This window comes from Lolium rigidum, chromosome 1 (genome assembly GCF_022539505.1).
Source record: "Lolium rigidum isolate FL_2022 chromosome 1, APGP_CSIRO_Lrig_0.1, whole genome shotgun sequence".
NCBI classification, from domain to species: Eukaryota; Viridiplantae; Streptophyta; class Magnoliopsida; order Poales; family Poaceae; genus Lolium; species Lolium rigidum.
Window position 1 is genome coordinate 188,406,695 of NC_061508.1, and position 20,947 is coordinate 188,427,641.

The window sequence follows — 20,947 nt, forward strand, 5'->3', positions numbered from 1 at the left end:
GAAAGGGCATGCAAGACATTCACCAACGGTAGAGATCCTAGACATGCTAATTCCCACTCATGTCCTAACACTGCTCCACCTCACCTCACTGCACCCCTCACTTGTTATAACATAAGCCCATAATATGGATAGTCATCAATTGTCCTCATGCGACCAAGGCGCCACATCATGGGAGTCCGCAACCCATGTCACCCAAAGTAACCCTATTGTTGTGTCACCAATGTACCTAGGATCTACTTCTTAGGGCCAACATGTGTGCATCCGGCGGGCCCGCTGACCGGAGGTCATATCTCCAAGAACCACACCTCTAGGGTGGAAGCGAAGTTGACATCATTATCGTTGTCCAACCCGGCAAGACGAATCAAGGTTTTCACCCGGGGAGGTGGGTCGAGACTCCTCGAACACGCCACCAAGGAGAAAACTATGCCCGACTACACCACCACCGTCGCCAGGACCGATGAAGGTGGGGTAAGGCATGAGGCCTTGCCTTGTACCAAACTTGAGGATGTAAGGCCGATTGTTGAATGGAGTGAAAATGGGTGGGCTTCAACTCTGCTGAAAAAAGTGTTAATAAGAGATACAAGTGGACATATGTACTTCCTTCATAATTGACACAATACGATCAATTCAGGGCATGCCCAATAAGTGATGCCGGCCTTCTTTTATTCTTCTCACATTAGATTTTTCTTAGTTCGTGAAGATGGAACTAAAAAAAAAGGTTGCATTCTCTTAACTAAGGAAAAGCTCTTAGAAAATATTAAAAAATTTCATTTGTACCATATGTATTATTATCCTAGCAAATATTTTTTAATAAAACACTAATCAATTTTATCAAGTGCAAGGGATAACAATAATAGATAATGTATTATACAACTTATATGTTTTAACTTCTCTGGATGTTGTGGAGGCATTGAAAGTCATGCGTTGGCTACCATTGTAGATGCCCTTGTATGAATTTGATAGAAATATATTTTGATAGCACAAATATCAGAACGATCGCAATCCTATAAAATCATACGATCCAAATCGACGAGCATGAAATTTCTGAAAGCAGACGCTTGTAGAAGTAAAGTAAAGTTAGCCGGGAAACAAGTCAAACACAAGTGTTTTGCTCCACTCCCTTTCTTCCCCAGGTCAGTTGATCGCCTCACCACCACCACAGAGCAAGGCGGGCACACTCCCTCCCCCCTCTTGCTTGCTTGCTTGCTTGTTTGAGACAAAGTCCCCCATGCCCCCGGAGGCCGGAACACCAACCCAACCTCCATTAGCCTATTGAGAAATCAAATCATCCATGGCATCCAAGAACTCACCTACCAGGTGAGCCATCAGGCCCCAGTTGCCATAGGATCCAAGCACCAAAGACGCCAAGAAACCCAAGAACCAGGGTGTCCTGGTTAGGAATCGACCGACCGACGGCCATGGCGCCCGAGGAGGCGAGCACCCATGGAAGGTCACGGGGGGCAACTGCCAAGAATCGATAAGGGGCAGTGAGCGATGGAGGCGGCGCCCGTCGCACATCTGGGCTACGACCAGGTGCTGTCCATCCTGCGCCTCCTCCCCGCCGAGGCCGTGGTCTCCTTCGCCGCCACCTGCCGCGCCTTTCGCGACTGGGCCTCCACTGACGTGCTCTGGGAGGCGCTCTGCCGCCGCGACTGGGGGGCACGCGCCGCCGCCGCTGCTGCCGTGGCGCTCGCCGAGCGGCGGTGCAGATTGCCGTGGCGCCGCCTCTACGCCGAGGTCGCCCGGCTAGACGCCCTGTCCGCACGCCGCCTCCGGGTGAAGGGGCTCTCGCCACGGCCCCGGGCGTCGCACTCGCTCAACCTCGTCGCCGGATGGCTTGTAGTCTTCGGCGGTGGCTGCGAAGGAGGTAATTGCGCTCGTATAATTTCATCAGCTTATTCTTGTTCTGGATTTGCTTTGTGTGTGTGTTTCGTATCACAAAAAGGAATTTGATCATTGTGATATACAGTGATAGTATAGGAATGAAGAAAGAACTGTGGTTGATTTGGTAGTCTTATTCGTGACAGAGGTAGTTAATTTAGTATGAGATATGGTTGGCTTTGTTAGTGCCAGGTTAATACAACTAATTGGCAAAAAAAGACAACAAATTGGAAGATGATCACGATGGTAGTATGACCAATGACAATTTTTACTTTTGCTAGGTTAGGCTTGCACAATTGTTTGGAGAGCCTCGCCACAGCTTAGCTTAGTCTAATGCCAGTATTATGCTGGCAGAAACTTTTTAGTGATCTGGGGAGCATTTTAGCATTTGATTCGGTTTAATTTTGAAATCTTGAGAAGCCATAGCATGAGTCCATAACTCATAAGGGTGAGGGTAGGTCCTCCTATCATGCTAATTGTTTGGGAGAGAGGACCCAATACCTTTGTTGTAGGGTCAGCGGATATAGTGGCCCAACTGACCCGGGGCGAGAACGCATATCACGGGCCTTGTGTGTAATGTATTACAAGCTCTGATCAAGACTATTTGACCTAGTAAAGATTATGACTCTTGTTTCAAGCCTTCGATACACCCCCTATAGAAAACTTGCACAAATCTTAAAAGTTCAGGAGTTGCTAGAATTTAGGGGCAAAGTGGCTGAAATGCTATCTATGGTTATAAATCCCAAGTGTCGCTACTAAAGACAAAATCAACACCAGGTTAGTTCCTTTGGGGGCACTCAATTTTTTTCATGGTATGACTTCCCCGAAATTGAGATGCACGGTCTATATTTCTTGCCAGTGGCAGTTCGTCCATTTGGAATGTATCTGTTGAGTCTGATATGTGTGGACCGCTGGAAAAGCTTGGCAGATAAGATAAGGACCCCCTCTTGCGCCCTCCTCTCCCGAACCCCTCCCCAACCCTAACCGCCGCCGCCGCCGGTAGCGAGGCCGGGGCAAAGACCCACGGGGCGTGGCGGCGGCGGGGGCCTTTCCTCGCCGACGTGGGCGACGGCAGACGGGCTCTCCCCTCCTCGACGCACGCGACGGCGGCCGGCGCGGATGGTGATGGGCGGCGGCGGCTCTTGCGCTGCCCCCCCCCCCGCCTCTTGTCGGTGCGTGGAGGCGATCTCGGGCTTTTTCCGCGTCACGAGGGCGCCCGGGGCAGTAGCCTTGGGTTCGACGAAGGAGGTGTCTCTCTTCTACGCCGGAGAGGGTCGGCCTGCGGGTGGTGGTGGTGGATCTTTTGATCTATCACCGCGATCCGTCGGCGAGATGGAGGAGCATGGAAGCCGGCGATGGCGTCGCCGGTGGAGGGTTGGATTGGCCAGCCCGGGATGGTCGCCGACGTGGGGGTCCGACCTGTATAAAGGCGGCGGTCCTAGGACCTCTCTTGCGTGAAGAGGAGGACCTACCGGAGGCTCTGGACTCGTGATCCGGCCGGTGGGTTGAGTTCGAAAGGCTCCGCCGGCGAATGTAATAGTGCTTTGCACCGGAGTTTGCTTGGATCGGAGGTATTCGGTCGTGCGCACCCATGCTTTTATTCCGACCGATTGGTTCTGGAGGGAGCGGCACGAAGCTCTTTTTCTGTGTTGACATCAAGTGACTATGGATCCATGATGAAAGTCGGAAGAAGAGAATTTCATGAAGGCCGGAGGGGAGGACTAGCTAAGGGAGGTTTAAGTCTCCGCGCTGTTGAGAGACTTGCTTGGTGTTCCGGGCTTCACACGGTATGAAAGTGGGGGCGACAACACAGGTGAAGTGTAGAGTCCTACCTTTCAGGGTGAAAATCCATGGTCTGACCTTAACCGGTTGTGCCTGGCAATGGCCTTGGTGGAGGCATTGTTTTGTTTTGAGAGCGCGGACTATCTTCAGGGTGAAAACCTAAGATCTTTGATCGGGCGACGACGGTGTTTGAGCACTGTTCCCTTCTTGGAGGCGTCGTTTTTTGGAGTCTGTAATTCAGGTGTTGTCTTGGCGGTGGATGTATTGCTGTTGTTAGGCCCGAGATACTGTAGCGGGACTTTTGTTTCTTAGTTTTCTTTTTCTTTTTTTGGCTGTGTGCATAGTGCCATTAGGATGGTGCGTTGTTGCAGGGCTGGGTGTAATTGGTATCTTCTTGATATTAATATATTCCTTTTATCGAAAAATGTGTGGACCGCTCGGCATGATCTTGTTCGTGTCTTGGTATAATCTCCGCTACATGGGCACACCTCACATGGAGCCGATATAGACTGGTTTTGAGAACTGGGAGTCGAACAGTTGGTAATGGCAGCTGGTGCGCGCCCAGCCCACCAGGGTTCGAAACCCTAGACTCCCCTAGGTGCTTATGGTTGCTTCTTCTATAAACAAAATTAACAGGTGCTAGTCCCTGTTGGTCTCATTTTAAGTAGGTAAACTATATGATGTTCGTGTGGCTTTGTGAGGCACCACTAGCGTGTAGAGAGAGCACGACAAGTTCTACCTACATGCTTGAAGTAGGAGTAGTGGAAGTTCTTTTTTTTTTTACCGAATGATTAGTTGAAGTTTTAAGGTCTAATTTTTATTTTAGGATAAAAATAGATGTCAAAAGCAACCTCTTCAGGAGATGCCTACTAAGATTAATCTCCACTGTTTGTTTGGATCCAAGATTTATCTTTGGTCTTTCTGATTAAATCTAACCATCACATTATGTTGGCTTAAGTTGGTTGACTCATTATTTAGTAGTAGGTTATTGTCCGTAGGTCTAGTAGTTAGTGTTGAGCAAAATTAGGTCTGCCTAACAAATGTACAAAAGCTGTCATAAATTGCAACTAAAGTATAATCATTTGTCTTTTCCCCTGTGAAAAAATTGTGGATGTTTCTGTTCAAGTATTCAAGAACATTTTACTAAAGGTGTTAATTTATAAAACTGCCGAATCGTTTTCTGCCAAAGCCATTGTTATGCTTAGATTCTGCGAATGCATGTTTATCTTTGTAGAATGGTAGGTAGATGATGTCTTCGGTTGTTAGTTTCCATTGGTTATATTATCTTCCGTAAGGGTGGTTTCCACCAGATATAACGCCAGCATTGAATTGGATACAGACAAGAAAGCATGGGCAGAAGTAACAGTTACTATCACATAGACAGACAATCAAACCTGGTACACTAGAAGTGTCAAAGTTCAATCCAGCAACATTTCTGTTGCTCATTTTGTTGACAGTGTGAGAGCTCTCCCCAGGATGAGTTCACACATGCACACGTCTACAAAATTGCTCCTTAAATAAGCCAGGAATTCTTCAGACAACGGTTCCTATTTGTAGTGGTGTTCCATTTTCTTTGTGAAGTTATATTCGAGGTTTGCACCTTTTCTCTGTCTCTTGCTCTCTTTGCACATAATGAGAATGATCGCATATATTGCAAATCTGCTTACTTTTCTTTATTCCTTTTTACTTAGTTTTGTTTAGTCTAATTTATCCCAATCTTGACATCTTGTATGCCTTCTGATGTTCTCTATTTCTCTAGTTAGGTCGCCATCTTGATGATATTTGGGCAACGTATCTTGGAAATGGAGCTGGAAATAGATCGTCCAGTGTACTTTGCTGGCAGCAATTTCCCTCTGGCACTCCAAATGGTCGCTTTGGTCATTCATGCACTCTCGTTGGTGATGCACTAGTCATGTTTGGTGGGATCAATGACCGCGGGCTGCGTTTGAATGACACATGGATAGGTCAAATCATTTCTGAAGAACCTTGTAAGATGAGGATCTCATGGAGACTGCTGGAGGTAGGCCCAATCACACCATCTCCTCGTGGGGCCCATGCAGCCTGCTGCTTGGATGATAAGTTCATTATGATTCACGGTGGCATAGGGGTGCATGGAAGCCGGCTTGGTGATACATGGCTTCTTGATCTCTCGGATGGCCTTCGATCTGGCAGTTGGCGCCAAATGGAGGACACTGGACCTTCTCCTTCACCTCGTTCTGGCCACACTTTAACTTGGATTGGTGAGACGCACCTGGTTCTTTTTGGTGGTAGAGGATCAGAATATGATGTGCTTAATGATGTCTGGTTGTTTGATATTGGCGATCATCTCCCACAGTGGAAGGAGCTAAAGTGTGACTTGTCTAGTATTCTAGGTGAATTGCCTTCTCCACGGGTTGGGCATTCAGCAACACTTGTCTTGGGAGGCAAGATCCTTGTATATGGTGGGGAGGACTCACAAAGGCGGCGAATGGATGATTTCTGGACCTTAGATTTACCAGCTTTACGTCAGTTTCAGTCAGGTTCCAGGAAAATGGCAAAGCGTATGTGGAAGAAACTAAGGACTGATGGTCAATCTCCACATTGTCGGTCCTTCCATGGAGCATGTGTAGATACTTCTGGTTGTTGTGTGTACGTTTTTGGTGGAATGGTTGATGCACTTGCGCATCCTGCAGAATCCTTGGGCTTGAGGTTTGATGGGCAGCTGTATCATGTGGAGCTTGTGCTGCATCTGTAGAATATGTATGCTGTTTAGATCCTAATAATGCTACATTGTGTAGTTTTTCTTGTCAGGACTGTTAGATAATAAAATCCAAAGATCGTGCTCACGATATTTTAGATGATCAAGATCTTTGCTTTCACATTTCACCTGCCAGATTTTGGTCATTGCATTGATGCTGAAAAATGGCTCTTCACTGTCATGTGCGTATGGGCGCTTGCCAGTCACTGATCTGCGAAAGGAACAGTGGTATGTAGTGGGTTTGTCTGCGTATGTGTTAAAATTGTCATCCTTTCTAAGATGCGTATATTTCTGAAGAGTGCCTTTCAATACCATTTGGTAGCAATTGTTATTTTTTAGCCTGATGGCTTGTCAATTGTCATATGCTGTGAAAAAAAGATTACGTTGTCATCGATGATAAACTAGTATGAATTAATTATTTCGATAAAGAGCATATATTAATATCGCGGAGATACCAATTACATCTAGCCTCTGCAGCAACATCGTGCCCAGCCAAAAAAAAAATACAAAAAGAAAAGTCCCGCTACATAGATCTATAACTTGAAACAGCAACACTCACACCACAAAGACAACACCAGAAGATCTACTTTTTCATGAGTGACACCTCCAAAAAAGAAACAGTGCATAAACGTTGTCGCCGCCCAATCATAGATCTTAGGTTTTCACCCTAAAGAAAGTGCTCACTCTCAAAACAATGTTTTCAACAAGAACATTGCCACGCACAATTAATTAAGGTCAGACCTTAGATTTTCACCCTGAACTTTTCTCCAGTGCAGTCGCCCCCACATACTAGTCGATGTTTCAAGTCACGAAGCACCAAGCCAATTCCACCTCACAACCAACATCCGACCACCATTGCTATTCCACCGACCTTGGCTTCATGACCTTCTCGGCTAGCACCATGGAAAGAAAGCGAGCTCCATGATATTAACAGCGAGCAGAGCTTCGAAGCGCTTCCTTTGAAACCAAAAGGCCAGATAAAAGATATGGATACGTACGACCGAAACCACCCAATCTAGCAATCTTCAGCATTATTCGCACAATGAACTTCAACACGACAATCCATCCAGACAGGTGGGAACAAGCCTCCGACGGATCTTCAACTTGGTGTGAGAAGAATCCGAGAACCGCCGCTGTCGTTGCCTATTCGACGGTAGGAGGGATCCTCATGGAGGGAAGAAGAAGTAGGGGCCATTGGGCGGAGTGTCCTCGGGACGGTGGTACGCGAGTTACCCAGCTTCGGAACACCTGCACGATGACAGGCCTACTGCTGCTTGTCTGGAATTATCTGGGCGCTTTCGCGTTGTTACAATGAGTTGTGGTTGTGCCTCTAGGGCTCCCAGGATCCGGCTTATAAAGGCGCTCGGATCTAGGGTTTACACGGAGAGTCCTAGCCGGAATACAATATGCATAACTACGGAATATTACATTGCCGTGCACATCAAGGATCCACCTTTCCTTATGCGCTGTATTGGATCCGGATACTTCGTGGGCCTTCACAGATCTGACTATCTTCATAGGGCGGTTAAGATCCGGCTCCTGTTACCCGGGCTGGACTTCATCCATCTTGATCTACAGCAGCTGGGCCGCCCGATGGGCCACATGCCACCATCACCATCTATGGGCCACCCGGGCTTGCCGGATCTAGGCTACGCTGTTGATACACCCATAAAGTATACCCACAACAGCCGCCTTTATTCAGATCGGACCCCAACGGTGCCGACCATCCCGGGACGGCCGAGGCAAAGCCGAAGACACAAGGCGAAGAAGACCTCGCCCACATCGCCCTGCAGTCCAGCAGCCGGCCCTCCACTGTCTACAGCCAAGACCGCGGAGAGGACAAGGATTGAACCGATCTAGGGTTTGCCCAACCAGCCCATCCCCCTGCACCTCCGCCGCTGGCATGGCGCGCCGCCAGTGGCAACCACCACCGCCACCCCGGCCCAGGGCTCCGCCCAGATCGCCTCGCCACGGACACGCCTCCCGCCGCTGCCCCAGCAGCCCGTGCAGCCGTTCATGGCGACCACCGACCCTAGACCACCGTTTGGTGGCTAGGTCCGCCACCACCATGGTCGGGGCCGGCGGCAGTGGCGGCGAGGAGGGCCGGTGCGGGAGGTTGCTGGCGGCGCGATGGGGGATCGCCCCTGGAGCCGCCCTGGGGTGCGGCCAAAGGGGTCGGTTCCAACTCAAGTTCTGTATCAAACGAGGAGCTTACTTACGGCTCTAGATAGGAAGTATTTCTCTCGGCAGGCTATGTGGCGGAGTTAGGATCTTCCAAACCCTAGGCCAGAGGAGCTAGGTTGAGTAAGACACGTGATTATCCATTTTTACAGATTCGAAGCTTCGGCTAGTATGAATTAATTGGCGTTTGTTATGGACCATCTGGACCTGCTCTTGATCTTTTGCTTCCCAGTCACAAATGCAGCCATAGAATTGTCACATGCTAAGAGTGAGAGCATGTTGTGTTGAATTGAGCTCACAACGGAGTCTTGGTCACATTGGCAGCAGAATACATTTCGGACATTTCCAAAAAGGTTTGATCTTCTCCATGGATATGATGAGATTGCTCATTGCTCGAGCCTCGTTATGGTGCAAAGATATGCAGGTTGTTGGCATGTGCTCATTAACGCGACGATAGTGCAGCCAACAGCTGTTTGGATCGTTTGCCCTTGGGGACCATTTGTTCAGATCCACTTTGTGACAGGAAGGCGTCCCTCCTGGTTGAGGCTAAACATTTGAACGTTCTGAATTGTGCAATTGCAGCTCTGGTTGATGTATTTCAACATTTGCCTTGACCAGGCCATTTTCGTGAACTAGAGAATTCCTAACCTTTGATTTTGCAGCTCAAAAACATTAAATGGTCAATTTGGCAGCTCGAATTGGTTGCTTTTGATTTGGTAAAACTTGTTGCTGATACATCACTTTCCACTTCCTTGTTCTGTAGGAGATATTATTAAGCCAGTGCCCTTGTAGGTTGTGGCTGTGGTTGCTGGTTGGTAGCGGCGATAGCGAGTGATGCTATGCTACAGCACCATGATCAAGATGTGACGCGCACAGGACCATTCCCGGATGCCCCACCTGGGCGCCGCTCGTCTCCTAGTATTAAGGGTATCTTCAACGCGGCTATTCAAACGGATCCGCTGGGTCGTCCGTTTTGGATTGTTTGGGTGGCCGCGCGGATATCTGGACAGCGGTCCGCGTGTCCGTTTGGACGCTGCGTCCAACGCGGCGATCCAAAAAGTCGTGGCGCCATGGCAGGCCTCGATGGGACAGCAATAGCGGGCGGGAGAATCGCGCGCGCGAAAAGGCCATGGACGTGCGCTCGCGTCCAAGTTTCCCGCCAAGATCGACGGCTATAAAAGACGGCGCCGGCCTCACAGACCTCACAGTCGCTCCGCCGTCCTCTCCCCCTATTCCTTCTTCGGCGCCCTCTACACCTCCATCGCCATGTCGCGCACCCTGCAGGCCACGTGGGCCAAGCTCTCCCTCGCCGCCCGAGCCAGGTTCCCGCGGACGGAGGAGGAGCAGGCGGACGCGCATTGGGTCGCCGATGACGAGGCGCTCCGCGTCGCTACCGAGGGGACGACGAAGAAGGAAGAGGACGCAGAGCTGGTGGAGGCGACGGCTGGCACGAGACCGCGGACGGCTTGTACGAGGCCGCGGAGGAGGAGTCCGTCGACGCGGAAGACTTCTTCGACGACCTCGCGCTGGCGAACATCAACGTCGCCATCGAGGAGCGTCTCGCCGACCTCACGCGCGTGACGAAAGAGCACGAGGCCACCTGTCGGGCCGGCCGCCGCCGTTTAGGCGACCTCCTCGGCCAGAAGAACCAGCTCCTCGCTATGCGAGCAGCCCGCCACCTCATCCAGCTGCCCTCGCCCGAGCGGCGCGCCCGGGAGGCTGCTGCGTTGACAGAGCGCGGCCGCCAAGAGCGCATGCGCCGTCCGGAGGAGAACCACGAGGCCCAGGCTGCCGGTCGCGTCTGCCTGGAGGCACGGACCGCTATGGAACGTGCCGCCCCGCAGGAGCTCGACCTATGCGGGAAGCGGATGGTGCCGCCGCAGGAGGCGGAGCGCGAGCGCGCCCAAGCTGCGCGGGCAGAAAGGAGGAGGGCGGCCGCGGAGAAACACCGCAAGAGGTGCCACCGCCGAGCCACCCAGCTGCTAAAAGCTGGAGTGGAATCCTCACGCGTATAGTCCGCCCGCGTCGAGACTTCGAGCCGTCGGCCCCGTACGTACCTAGACTAGTAGTAGTAGATTTAAGAAAAAATGTAATGGCTAACTTTAATGAAAAAAATAAACTATCTCCCTATGACACGCGGGCCATGGACGGACAAGGGACGGACACGAGCGACCAGCCATCGGCGTCCGCGGCCCAGATTTGGGCCGCCTTTGGATCGCCCCGAACGCCGCGGCCATCCGTTTTAGGAATGGGCGCGTTGAGCCGGGTTTTTTGTCCGATTCGACCCATCCGAACGCGCGAGCGCGATGGGTCACCGTGTTCGAGATGACCTTAGAGGTGCAATTTGGGCAAATGCTACTGGTGTTGAACGGGTCGACCTTCCTAGAAGACCGTAGGATGGGTCTCGAAAAGAACAGCCTACAGTTCTAAATTCATAGGTTGCTTGATTCATTTTATTGCGTACTTTTTAAATAATGTATGCATAGTTAGTTGAAAAACGTGTTGTAAGCCCACAAATAGTGCAACCCTACCTCCTCTCCCACCACCTCCCGGGCGGCGGCGGAGGAACCCTCCCATCCCGCGCAGCCGCCCCTCAGACCACCGATGTTGCCGGCCCCAGCGGCAGTGGCGGCGCCCCTTTCGTCGAACGACGAGGGGGGGGGAGAGAATTTCCGCGGCGGCCTTCCATGGGAGGTTATGAGGCGCCGGTGGAGGAAGCCGGGCGGCACGGCTGCTTGGCCGGGCCCTGATGCTCTTCGTCGGTAGCCATGGAGGAGTGGGTGGAGCGGTGGCGGTTCGACGACGGTACGCATGATCCGCGCCGCCATCCTCTTTCCTGGTGATCCGGCAGGAGGGACTGGCGGCGTGGGGGCTGCTGGTCTTGCTTTGTTTTGGTGGCGGTACTCGGTTTTCTCACAAGCGAAGATGAAGATCTACCGGAGGTCAGTTTGCCTTGATCTGGCTGGAGAGATGAGTTTCGGAAAGCTCCGTCAGCGAATGGAACCGTGCATCTTTTGCCTGGAGTTTGCTGGATCGGGTGGTATTCGGTCGCGCGCACCCATGTTTTTAATCCGGCCATTTGGTTCGGGAGGGAGCGGCGTGAAGCTCTATTCTGTGTTGACATCAAGTGACTTTTTGGTCCATGGTAAACTCAGAAGAAGGAATATCATGAAGGTCGGATTGGTAGATTGGCTAAAGGAGGTTCAAATCTGCGTGACGCTGAGGGGCTTGCTTGGCGTTCCAGTCTCCGCATCAGTGATATGCAAGTAGGGGCGACAGCACAGTTGAAGTTCAGAATCTTACCTTTCAGGGTGAAAACCCAAAGTCTGGCAAGTAGGGGCGACAGCACAGTTGAAGTTCAGAGTCTTACCTTTCAGGGTGAAAACCCAAAGTCTGGCTTTAACTCCTGGCAATGACCTTGTTGAAGGCATTGTTTTAAAAGTGGGGGCTATCTTTAGGGTGAAAATCTAAGACCTTTGGTCGGGCGATGATGGTGTTGGTGCATTGTTTCCTTCTTAGAGGCGTCGCTTTTGGAGAGTCTATATTTCAGGTGTTGTCATGGTGGTGGTTGTATTGCTCTTGTTAGGTCTGAAATGTTGTAGCGGGAGTTTTATTTCTTAATCTTCTTTTATCTTTTTTGCATGTGTGCATTCGTACTGCCACTAGGATGGAGCGTTGTTCCAGAGGCTGGGTGTAATTGATATCTTTTGATATTAATATATTTCCTTTATCAAAAAAAATAGTTAGCTAGTTTAATTTTTTAAAATAGAGAATACTCCTTATGTTCATGAGTAGAATGTAAAAAATATATGCATGAAAGTGGAAAAAAGGCAACATCTGGTGCTTTAAGTTCTCATAACAAATGCCACACACTATGCACAAGTGTCGCAAACTTTCTATGGTATTTAACGTCATCCTTCTGTATTTGGAGGTTATTTTTATCTGACAAAGGAAAATACGACTTTGCTGCGTAAGCAACTGCTGCACGTGGCAACAGAAAGGCAGGTCAACAAACCATGCAGGAGCTTCTTACAACCAAAACGATCAGGTAAGGTAATGTCGTCTGAAACTGAGTGAAGTGCAAACTATCTGCTCCTGCAAGCATGTGCATCAATCATACCTTAGCATGATCAAAAGCTAAACAGATAACCAAATCCTGGACAAAATACATCAAAAAATGTTCATCCTTGGTACACTATATACCTACAATTATAGATAGAATTATACGCATAGAAATATAGATAAAGAAAGGGGAATTGGAATGATGGTTTATGATATTGCTGACATTCTACAAACCAAAAAAAAACATATGAACATGATTCCACTAAAACTCCAAACAGCTCCATGGTAGTACTCAAGCCATCCATCTTACAGGTATTCATAGCTCAACCAAAAAGAACAAAACACATAAAATACTACACAATCAAGCCATGAGTAACTGACCACCCATATTGCACTTAACCATAATCACAACCCGCATTTGCACATTTTTTTCTCAATCCAAACATCCACGGAACAAACCCCAAGTCAAATATTTTGACAGGCACTTTTTCCTTTTCTTTTTTTCCCAGGTGAACTGCCAGAGCGAGGCTAGCTAGCTAAACTGGTATTACATCACCGTTTGATGTATCTTCACATCTCAACACTAGTCCATCAAGGCTAGTTGGGAGGAGGCACTTGCCCCATTGGCAGCCAGTGTTGAAGGGTTCAGGAGGCGGAACAACCATCAACACATTGTCATTCCTTTGAACAACACCGATGACACTCACGGTGCTTCCCTCATTTATGTATCTGCAATGTTAACACCCATGTCAGATGAAATGAATAACTATGTCCACATGTTTGTGTGCTACAGGTGCCAAAACTAGAATAAAAGAAACAGCAATACCCTTCTTTTAGGCGCATTATGCGATCATCACTTGAGAGATTCCTCTCCCGTAGCCATCTTAAAAATTCAGGGGACATGTCCTTGTTTTCTGGATTTATGTCGATAACAACAGATTCATCCACATATGGGGTTACCCGTGCACCGTACCCTGTTTTGACCAATGCTCGCAGCCCAGATTGGAAATCAGAGATGTAGAAATCAACCGCATGTCGCTGCAGTTGTTGCAAAGAAAAAGGAGTATGTAAGAGGCATGATTAATGTGATAGGAGTTGCGATAGTTTGGATTATATCTCATAATTGCAGGACAGTAGCCCATTCTGAGATCCACAGCTTCTTGATGATCAAATTTTCTAGCTAATATGAAAAATCACCTCAATTGACCGTAATCCCCAAGTAAATCGGCGATGCTGAGTGTTGGCAGCTTTTGAGTCCCAACCCCTATACTCATACAAGCAGGTTGAAGTGTACACACATCTTGGAACCCTTTGAAACGAGGACTCGAGGGGGAAATTTCCACAAGTAACAACCTGTCAAGTTAAATAGAACAAATGAGGTTAGTGCTACTGCCTAAATCAGTTACGAATATGAGCCAACTACTAAAAGAAAAAATCTATGGAAAAAATATTAGATTATTACAAAATGATCAGTCGACCTCAAATCCTTATACTGGTAGTAAACAATAGGTAAATTGTCAAGTGTACTAAACAAATATGTCACTCTTAAGTGGACTAAATATTGTTACGTGCTCATGGTACTGATCTTTGTGCCCAAATTTTATTTTTCGAAACTATCTGAAGTGTTCTGTCAAACCTATGTATGTAAAAATTATAACTACTGAAACAGTTAGCAGCATTACTACATTGTGAGTTAATAACAATGCAGTTGAGCAATACGCCACAACCGGCAAAAGCATCGAGAGAAAATGTAATTTCAGACTTACTTCTACATTGTAACATAGGCAAGCAGATATATGACAAAAACAGAAACCACAAAACTGAACACAAATCATTAAGATGGAATAACTGAACAAGTCAAAAAAGTTGGCCAGTATTAAACATACCCCGGTAACCTTTACATACTCTCCATCTTTTGCATTTCTGAGATCAGCGTCAGGATATCGACTGACAAACCTAGTGACTCCTCTTGTTCCCCAGCAAATATTCCAAATCAAGAGTGCAGCAACAAACCCAAATATCACCACAACAACAACTAGCAGAATTGAATTATGAACGGCGGCAAGAATGAAGCCACCAGCTACGAACCCCATAACAAAGAGCAGAATGGCTGTCCAGAGTATTGGCTTTGGCACACTGGCCCTTATTGAGTAGCCAGTTTCCTCGTTAAGATTTGTAACAGCCTGATTATGAGCAAACGAGGTGGCTCGCATCTTCATTGATACATTAGAATCGAGAGCGCCTGATACTTTTCGCGGAGCACCAGACGAATTCAACTGCCCAGAAGTGATAGGTCCTGACGTGATCAGCCCAGTTGTAGGAAGAATAGGAGGTAAATGGCCAGAATTCTGGCGGGCCATTGGGGTCACTCCTCCTGATTGGGGTCCAGAAGATCTCTTTGTTGGTTCTCCATGCTTATTGAGTGGTCCAGAATTAGTCTTTGCTCTTGCTGAACCTCCAGTGCCAGGAACCGCTGATGAAATAGAACCAGAGTAGTTGGATCGACCAACAGCACTAGATGCTGGTCCTGAATTGGAAGCCGCGCCACCAAATGAAGTATTCCTTGAAGGTTGATTACCCAAAGGGCCAGATTTGCGTGACTTCTCAGCATGGAGATCAAACATCTTCCCGAGTTCTCCAGATTTCTTAATGTCCCCGCCAGTGTATGGCATAGCTGCGGAGCAAACAACCGGAGCCTTCTCCTTAGGTTGCTCAGGTCGTCCAGAGACATAAAGACCATTGCTTAACTGGTGGGATGGAAACCGAGAACCCATGTTCTGAACCAGTAGATTCAGCTATGACCTCAGAGTGCGTCGCGGTAGCAGTATTAGGTATTGAATGAGACTAGAAATCTTTGGAGCGCGCCGTCAGCATATCAGATACGACAAACACTTTGCATCATCACCTGATAAAAGAACACATCAAACACATGCGAGTAACGACAATTTGGGTGTACAAAATGGATATGCACACAAGATTCATAATTATGCCATTCAGAGGAAACAATTTCAAAACAAAATGCTAAGAATACGAATAAGAGAAACTCGCCAAACAGAATTACACAGCACATAAGGATTAGAAGAGATGAGATTTAGAAGAACTTAGAAGATGAACCTTCTAGCAGAGTTTTAGCAAGTCCAAACAAATCGCGGCAACTCAAATGTTCAAGGTGGTAAATGGTTGATAATCTTAACGCTTCCTCCTCTAGAGGGATATACATGAGCTATTACCCAGAGCCTAGTAGCTGTAACACAGCCAACGTAAAGCTGGACCAACACAAATACTTGCAAAATATAGTGCTATTAATTACGCACTAAATCCTATCAAAAGTGACAAAAGTAATTCGCGGATTCCTTTAGAGCATGTTGCCATATTTCCACCATGCAAGCATCATGTTGACAGCAGCAACAAACAAAACTATACTACTAACTATTTTATTTACAAAGAAGTAGTACATGAAATAGGTCATTGCAAACTCAAAATAGTCCGTCAAATAAATGCCACAATTCTAGGAATTTTCTTTTCGCGGAATGGGTGGGTAAAGCTGGCAATGACAAGGCAGCGGACTAATTGTGTTCATGCTGTATTTTAAAGTAGCGTAAAGTACACGACTGATCCAGTCCTACACGCACACTAGCGGAAAATTACAGCTGAAACAGACAGAAGCAGCGATATTAGAGGAAATCTTTTGATTTAGCAGCGCATTTTCAGCCATAATTCTGGGATAACAAATGCTTGCAAAAGCTAAGTCAGTACAGCCGAGGCTCCCTAAAGCATGCAGAATTTGTGGAGGGGGGTGGTAAAGTATTTGCAAGAAAATATTGATAGCGACTGTTTACATAAAAGGCAGGACCCAGTCTTCCAAATGATTCTGGCTAGTTTAGGCAGCGGAATAAACAAACAAACATGCCACCGACACCATTAGATCTCGAGGTAAATATAGCTTAAAGCTCCAGCAAAGAACCCTGACAGGCAGGTAAGTGACAGCGTAGTTTGAACAAGAAGAAATTGAGCGACGCGCTGAACAACCTACAGCCCACTCCACCAAGCCCTTGACGAGGGGGTCCTTCTTACTCCTGCAAAGATTGATTATCTCTCCCTCTCTCTCCAATGCGTGCATAATCCAATAAGCTGGAGGGGGGTCGAATCTGGGTGCGGCGAATCATCCCACATTCTACTCGGTAGACTGTGATAGGCTTCCGTCGTCTTACGGAATGCAATGCCGGCACCTGCAGATCCAGAGACTAGTCCTAGATCCAGGTAAATCTCTCACGGACCAAGAAGGCAAAAAAATCCCTGCAAAAGTTCGCATAAGCAAACGCTAGATCCAGACGGCGCGGACCTAACGAGCGACGCTTCGTTTGGAGAAAAACAAACCGCAGGGCATCAGTACTAGAGCGAGTAGCAGTAGACGGACAAATCCGCCACAAACTGGACGGGATTGGGGAGGAAGGAAGGGAGAGGTATCTGGATCAGGTTGCTCGCATTCACGACAAAACAGAAAAGAGGACTAGGAAGACGGAAACAGTGGGAGCAATCGAGGCAAGTTAGGGTTGGTCACCAACCGAAGGAAGAGGTCCTCGAGGCCCGGGCAGATCTCCGCTCCACGGTGTTCCGGCGGAGCGGAGGACGTCGACTTACGATGGCGGCGGCGGCGGGGAATGCGAGAGGATTCCCTGGAGGCGGCGGCCGTGCGTGCGCGCGTGGTTGGGTGGAATGGAAGGAGTGGGGTTCCTCGGCGGAGATGGAGGGTGGGTTGGATGGCACCGTCGGCGTCGTGAGGAAAAGGAAGCTCTGGGAGCGTGTCTGTCGGTCTGTCTCTGTCGCTGCTGGTGGACCTCCGCAGGGCAGGAGCTAACAACTTTGAGAGGAAAGGACCCTGGACTGGACTGGACTGTTGCTTCACACTAGCCCTGCCGCTCCTCCTCTTCGATCCTTGTTTTGTTGCCGCTTTGGGTTGTGCTTATGACATTTTTTTTCCTTTTTTTAACTAATGAAGTCCATGGTCAGGTCTGATATAAGATGTTGAAGAACAGCTTAGAAGCAACAAAGATAATAGAGAACAAAACAAAAACATGAAAAACAGTTGGAGTCATCGATGCCCTTTGAACGTGAACGAAGCACTGGGGGGCGTCGAAGGGAGATCTCGAGGAAGAAACGTCGTCGGCATAGTAGGTCTTTCTCGCCTGGAGGAGAAGCGAGACATCGCCTAGGCGTTCTCTTCCATGATTGTAGAGGGACCCATGCCCCCTCGCCCTGGCTCGAAGGGCGTCGCACCGCCGACATTGGAAATGCTCACCTTGAGCAGAGAGCGGTCCATGGACCAGACTGCCAACTAGGGCATGAAAGAGCACATCTACATGTTGCACCGAGCTCGCCTTGAGAATCCTTGCCTCCGTCCATGGATCCACTCGCGCAGAAATGAAGTTGCAGGTTTGATTGTTGAAGTTGCAGAGGACCAGGAAATCACCAAGGCACAGAAGAAACCATGACGAAACACGAGCCACACTGTTGTCGTCACCACCAGCCAACACATAGCCACACCACACCCACCGCCCCATCGATCCCAAGGTGGCGTCTTCAACAAGGTAACGACGCTACTAGTGCTGCCACCGCCCCAACAAGGTTTTCTTTTTTTCATGAGACGGTTGATTTGTAAGAGAAAATGCAGATATATGAATTATTAAGATATAAAATGAATTATTAAGAAAGTAAATGGTATTTATTTGTTTCCTAACCCCGCTTTTTCACAAAAATGTGCACCAAAATTCAAATGAGAGCTCATATGCTCCTCCCTGGGTAGGAAAATCGTAAAAACTGACAATAAACGTGACATGTGTGATGGTCTGCGCAAAGTAAACAAAATTTGGATCTCGAGGAAGAAGCGTCGTCAACATAGTAGGCCCTCCTCGCCTGGAGGAGAAACGATCCATCGCCTAAGAGTTCTCTTCCATGATCGGAGAGGGACCCATGCCCCCTCGACCCGGCTCGAAGGGCATCGCACCGCCGGTATTGGAAATGCTCACCTTGAGCAGAGAGCGGTCTAGGGACCAGACTGCCAACTAGGGCATGAAAGAGCACATCTACACGTTGCACTGAGCTCGCATTTAGAAGCCTTGCCACCGTCCATGGATCCACTCATGCAGAAATGAAGCCGCGGGGTTGATCGTTCATGAAGAAGTTGCAGAGGACCAGGAGATCACCAAGGGACACAAGGAACCATGACGAAATAGGAGCCACACCACCGCCACCGCCACCAGCCAACACACGACCACACCCACCGCCCCATAGATCCCAAGGCGGCGCCTTCAACGAGGTAATGACGCTACTAGCGCCTTCAACAAGGTAACGATGGTACTAGCGCTGGCACCACCCCAACATTTTCTTTTTTCGTGACTGATTTGTAAGATGAAAATGCAGATAAATGAATTATTAAGATAGAAAATGAATTATTAAGAAATTAAAATGGTATTTATTTGTTTCCTAATACGGCTTTTTTACACACAAAACATGCGCCGAAATTCAAATGAGTGCTCAGGCTCATATGCTCCCCCCCCCCCAAGTAGGAAAATCGTAAAAACTGACAATAAACATGACATATGTGGTTTAAGTAGGAAATCGTAAAAACTGACAATAAACATGCCATGTGTGGTGGTCTGCGCAAAGTAAAGAAAAATTAGTTCTCACATTAGGAACAGTGTGGCTTTTTAAAACACTTTTGATTTGTTCTTTTTCCATGCACTATCACATGTCTTTTTCTCTACAAACTTTGGCATGCAATTAGTACACATGTTCATGTTCATTGTCAATGAGTAAACTCATATTGCTCATGTTCGAGTTGTATATATGATAGGATTGCAATATAGAGTATTGAAGGGATGAAGGACATGGGTGACATAAACAATGACCCAAATCTTGGTTGCATTTTCGTAGAAAAAATATGGGGATCTCAAAACCTAAGGCAATGGTTAAACATTTTATGGCTTGCATCAGTTGGGCATTGACATTAAATGCTAGGGATGTAATTGTGCATGGATATGGCTACGTCTAGTTTTGGCTCCATGCTAGAAAGGAACTTAGAATTAGATTTCATCTTATAGCCAATGTAGTCGTTAGGTTAGCCTTAATATTTTTCTTGATTGAGCATGGATCTAGCATTGGGATATAATCACCAAAGTTCTTGTTGTTAATGTCATGTTGATAACGCGTGAAGCACACGTCCGTTGGGAACCTCAAGAGGAAGGTGTGATGCGTACATCAGCAAGTTTTCCCTCAGTAAGAAACCAAGGTTATCGAACCAGTAGGAGATGAAGGCCACGTTAAGGTTGTTGGTGAAGGAGTGTAGTGCGGCGCAATACCAGGGGTTCCGGCGCCAACGTGGAACCTGCACAACACAATCAAAATACTTTGCCCCAACTTAACAGTGAGGTTGTCAATCTCAACGGCTTGCTGTAAACAAAGGATTAAACGTATGGTGTGGAGAATGATGTTTGCTTGCAAAGAACAACAAAGAACAGTGATTGCAGTAGGTTGTATTTCAGATGTAAAAAAATGGACCGGGGTCCACAGTTCACTAGTGGTGTCTCTCCAATAACATAAATAACATGTTGGGTGAACAAATTACAGTTGGGCAATTGACAAATAGAGAAGGCATAACAATGCACATACATATCATGATGACTAATATGAGATTTACTTAGGGCATTACGACAAAGAACATAAACCGCTATCCAGCATGCATCTATGCCTAAAAAGTCCACCTTCGGGTTAGCATCCGCACCCCTTCCAGTATTAAGTTGTAAACAACAGACAATTGCATTAAGTACTGTGCGTAATGTAAACAATGCAAATATCCTTAGACAAAGCATTGATGTTTTATCCCTAGTGGCAACAAGCACATCCACAACCTTAGGGGTTGTCTGTCACTCCCCGCATTCAATGGAGACATGAATCCACTATCGAGCATAAATACTCCCTCTTGGAGTTACAAGTATCAACTTGGCCAGAGCCTCTACTAGCAACGGAGAGCATGCAAGATCATAAACAACACATATATGATAGATCAATAATCAACTTGACATAGTATTCCATATTCATCGGATCCCAACAAACACAACATGTAGCATTACAAATAGATGATCTTGATCATGATAGGCAGCTCACAAGATCTAAACATGATAGCACAAGAGGAGAAGACAACCATCTAGCTACTGCTATGGACCCATAGTCCAAGGATGAACTACTCACGCATCAGTCCGGAGGCGGGCATGGTGATGTAGAGCCCTCCGGTGATGATTCCCTTCT

The 20,947-nt window shown here is 47.7% G+C and overlaps 2 protein-coding genes across 2 annotated transcripts; one reads left to right on the plus strand and one right to left on the minus strand.

Annotated features, from left to right (window-relative positions):
* The first annotated feature begins 1,072 nt into the window (after positions 1-1,072).
* LOC124686342 (F-box/kelch-repeat protein At1g51550) lies at positions 1,073-6,528 on the plus strand. Its single transcript, XM_047220310.1, has 2 exons — positions 1,073-1,867; positions 5,427-6,528. The coding sequence occupies exons 1-2, from the start codon at positions 1,495-1,497 to the stop codon at positions 6,395-6,397; spliced, it is 1,344 nt and encodes a 447-aa protein (XP_047076266.1). The 5' UTR covers positions 1,073-1,494; the 3' UTR covers positions 6,398-6,528.
* Positions 6,529-12,790: 6,262 nt separating this feature from the next.
* Positions 12,791-17,352, minus strand: LOC124686353 (uncharacterized membrane protein At1g16860-like). The gene is made up of 5 exons (XM_047220321.1): positions 17,209-17,352; positions 14,530-15,548; positions 13,841-13,996; positions 13,470-13,681; positions 12,791-13,372 (listed from the first exon to the last, which is right to left on the minus strand). The coding sequence occupies exons 2-5, from the start codon at positions 15,415-15,417 to the stop codon at positions 13,180-13,182; spliced, it is 1,449 nt and encodes a 482-aa protein (XP_047076277.1). The 5' UTR covers positions 15,418-15,548; positions 17,209-17,352; the 3' UTR covers positions 12,791-13,179.
* Positions 17,353-20,947: the final 3,595 nt, after the last annotated feature.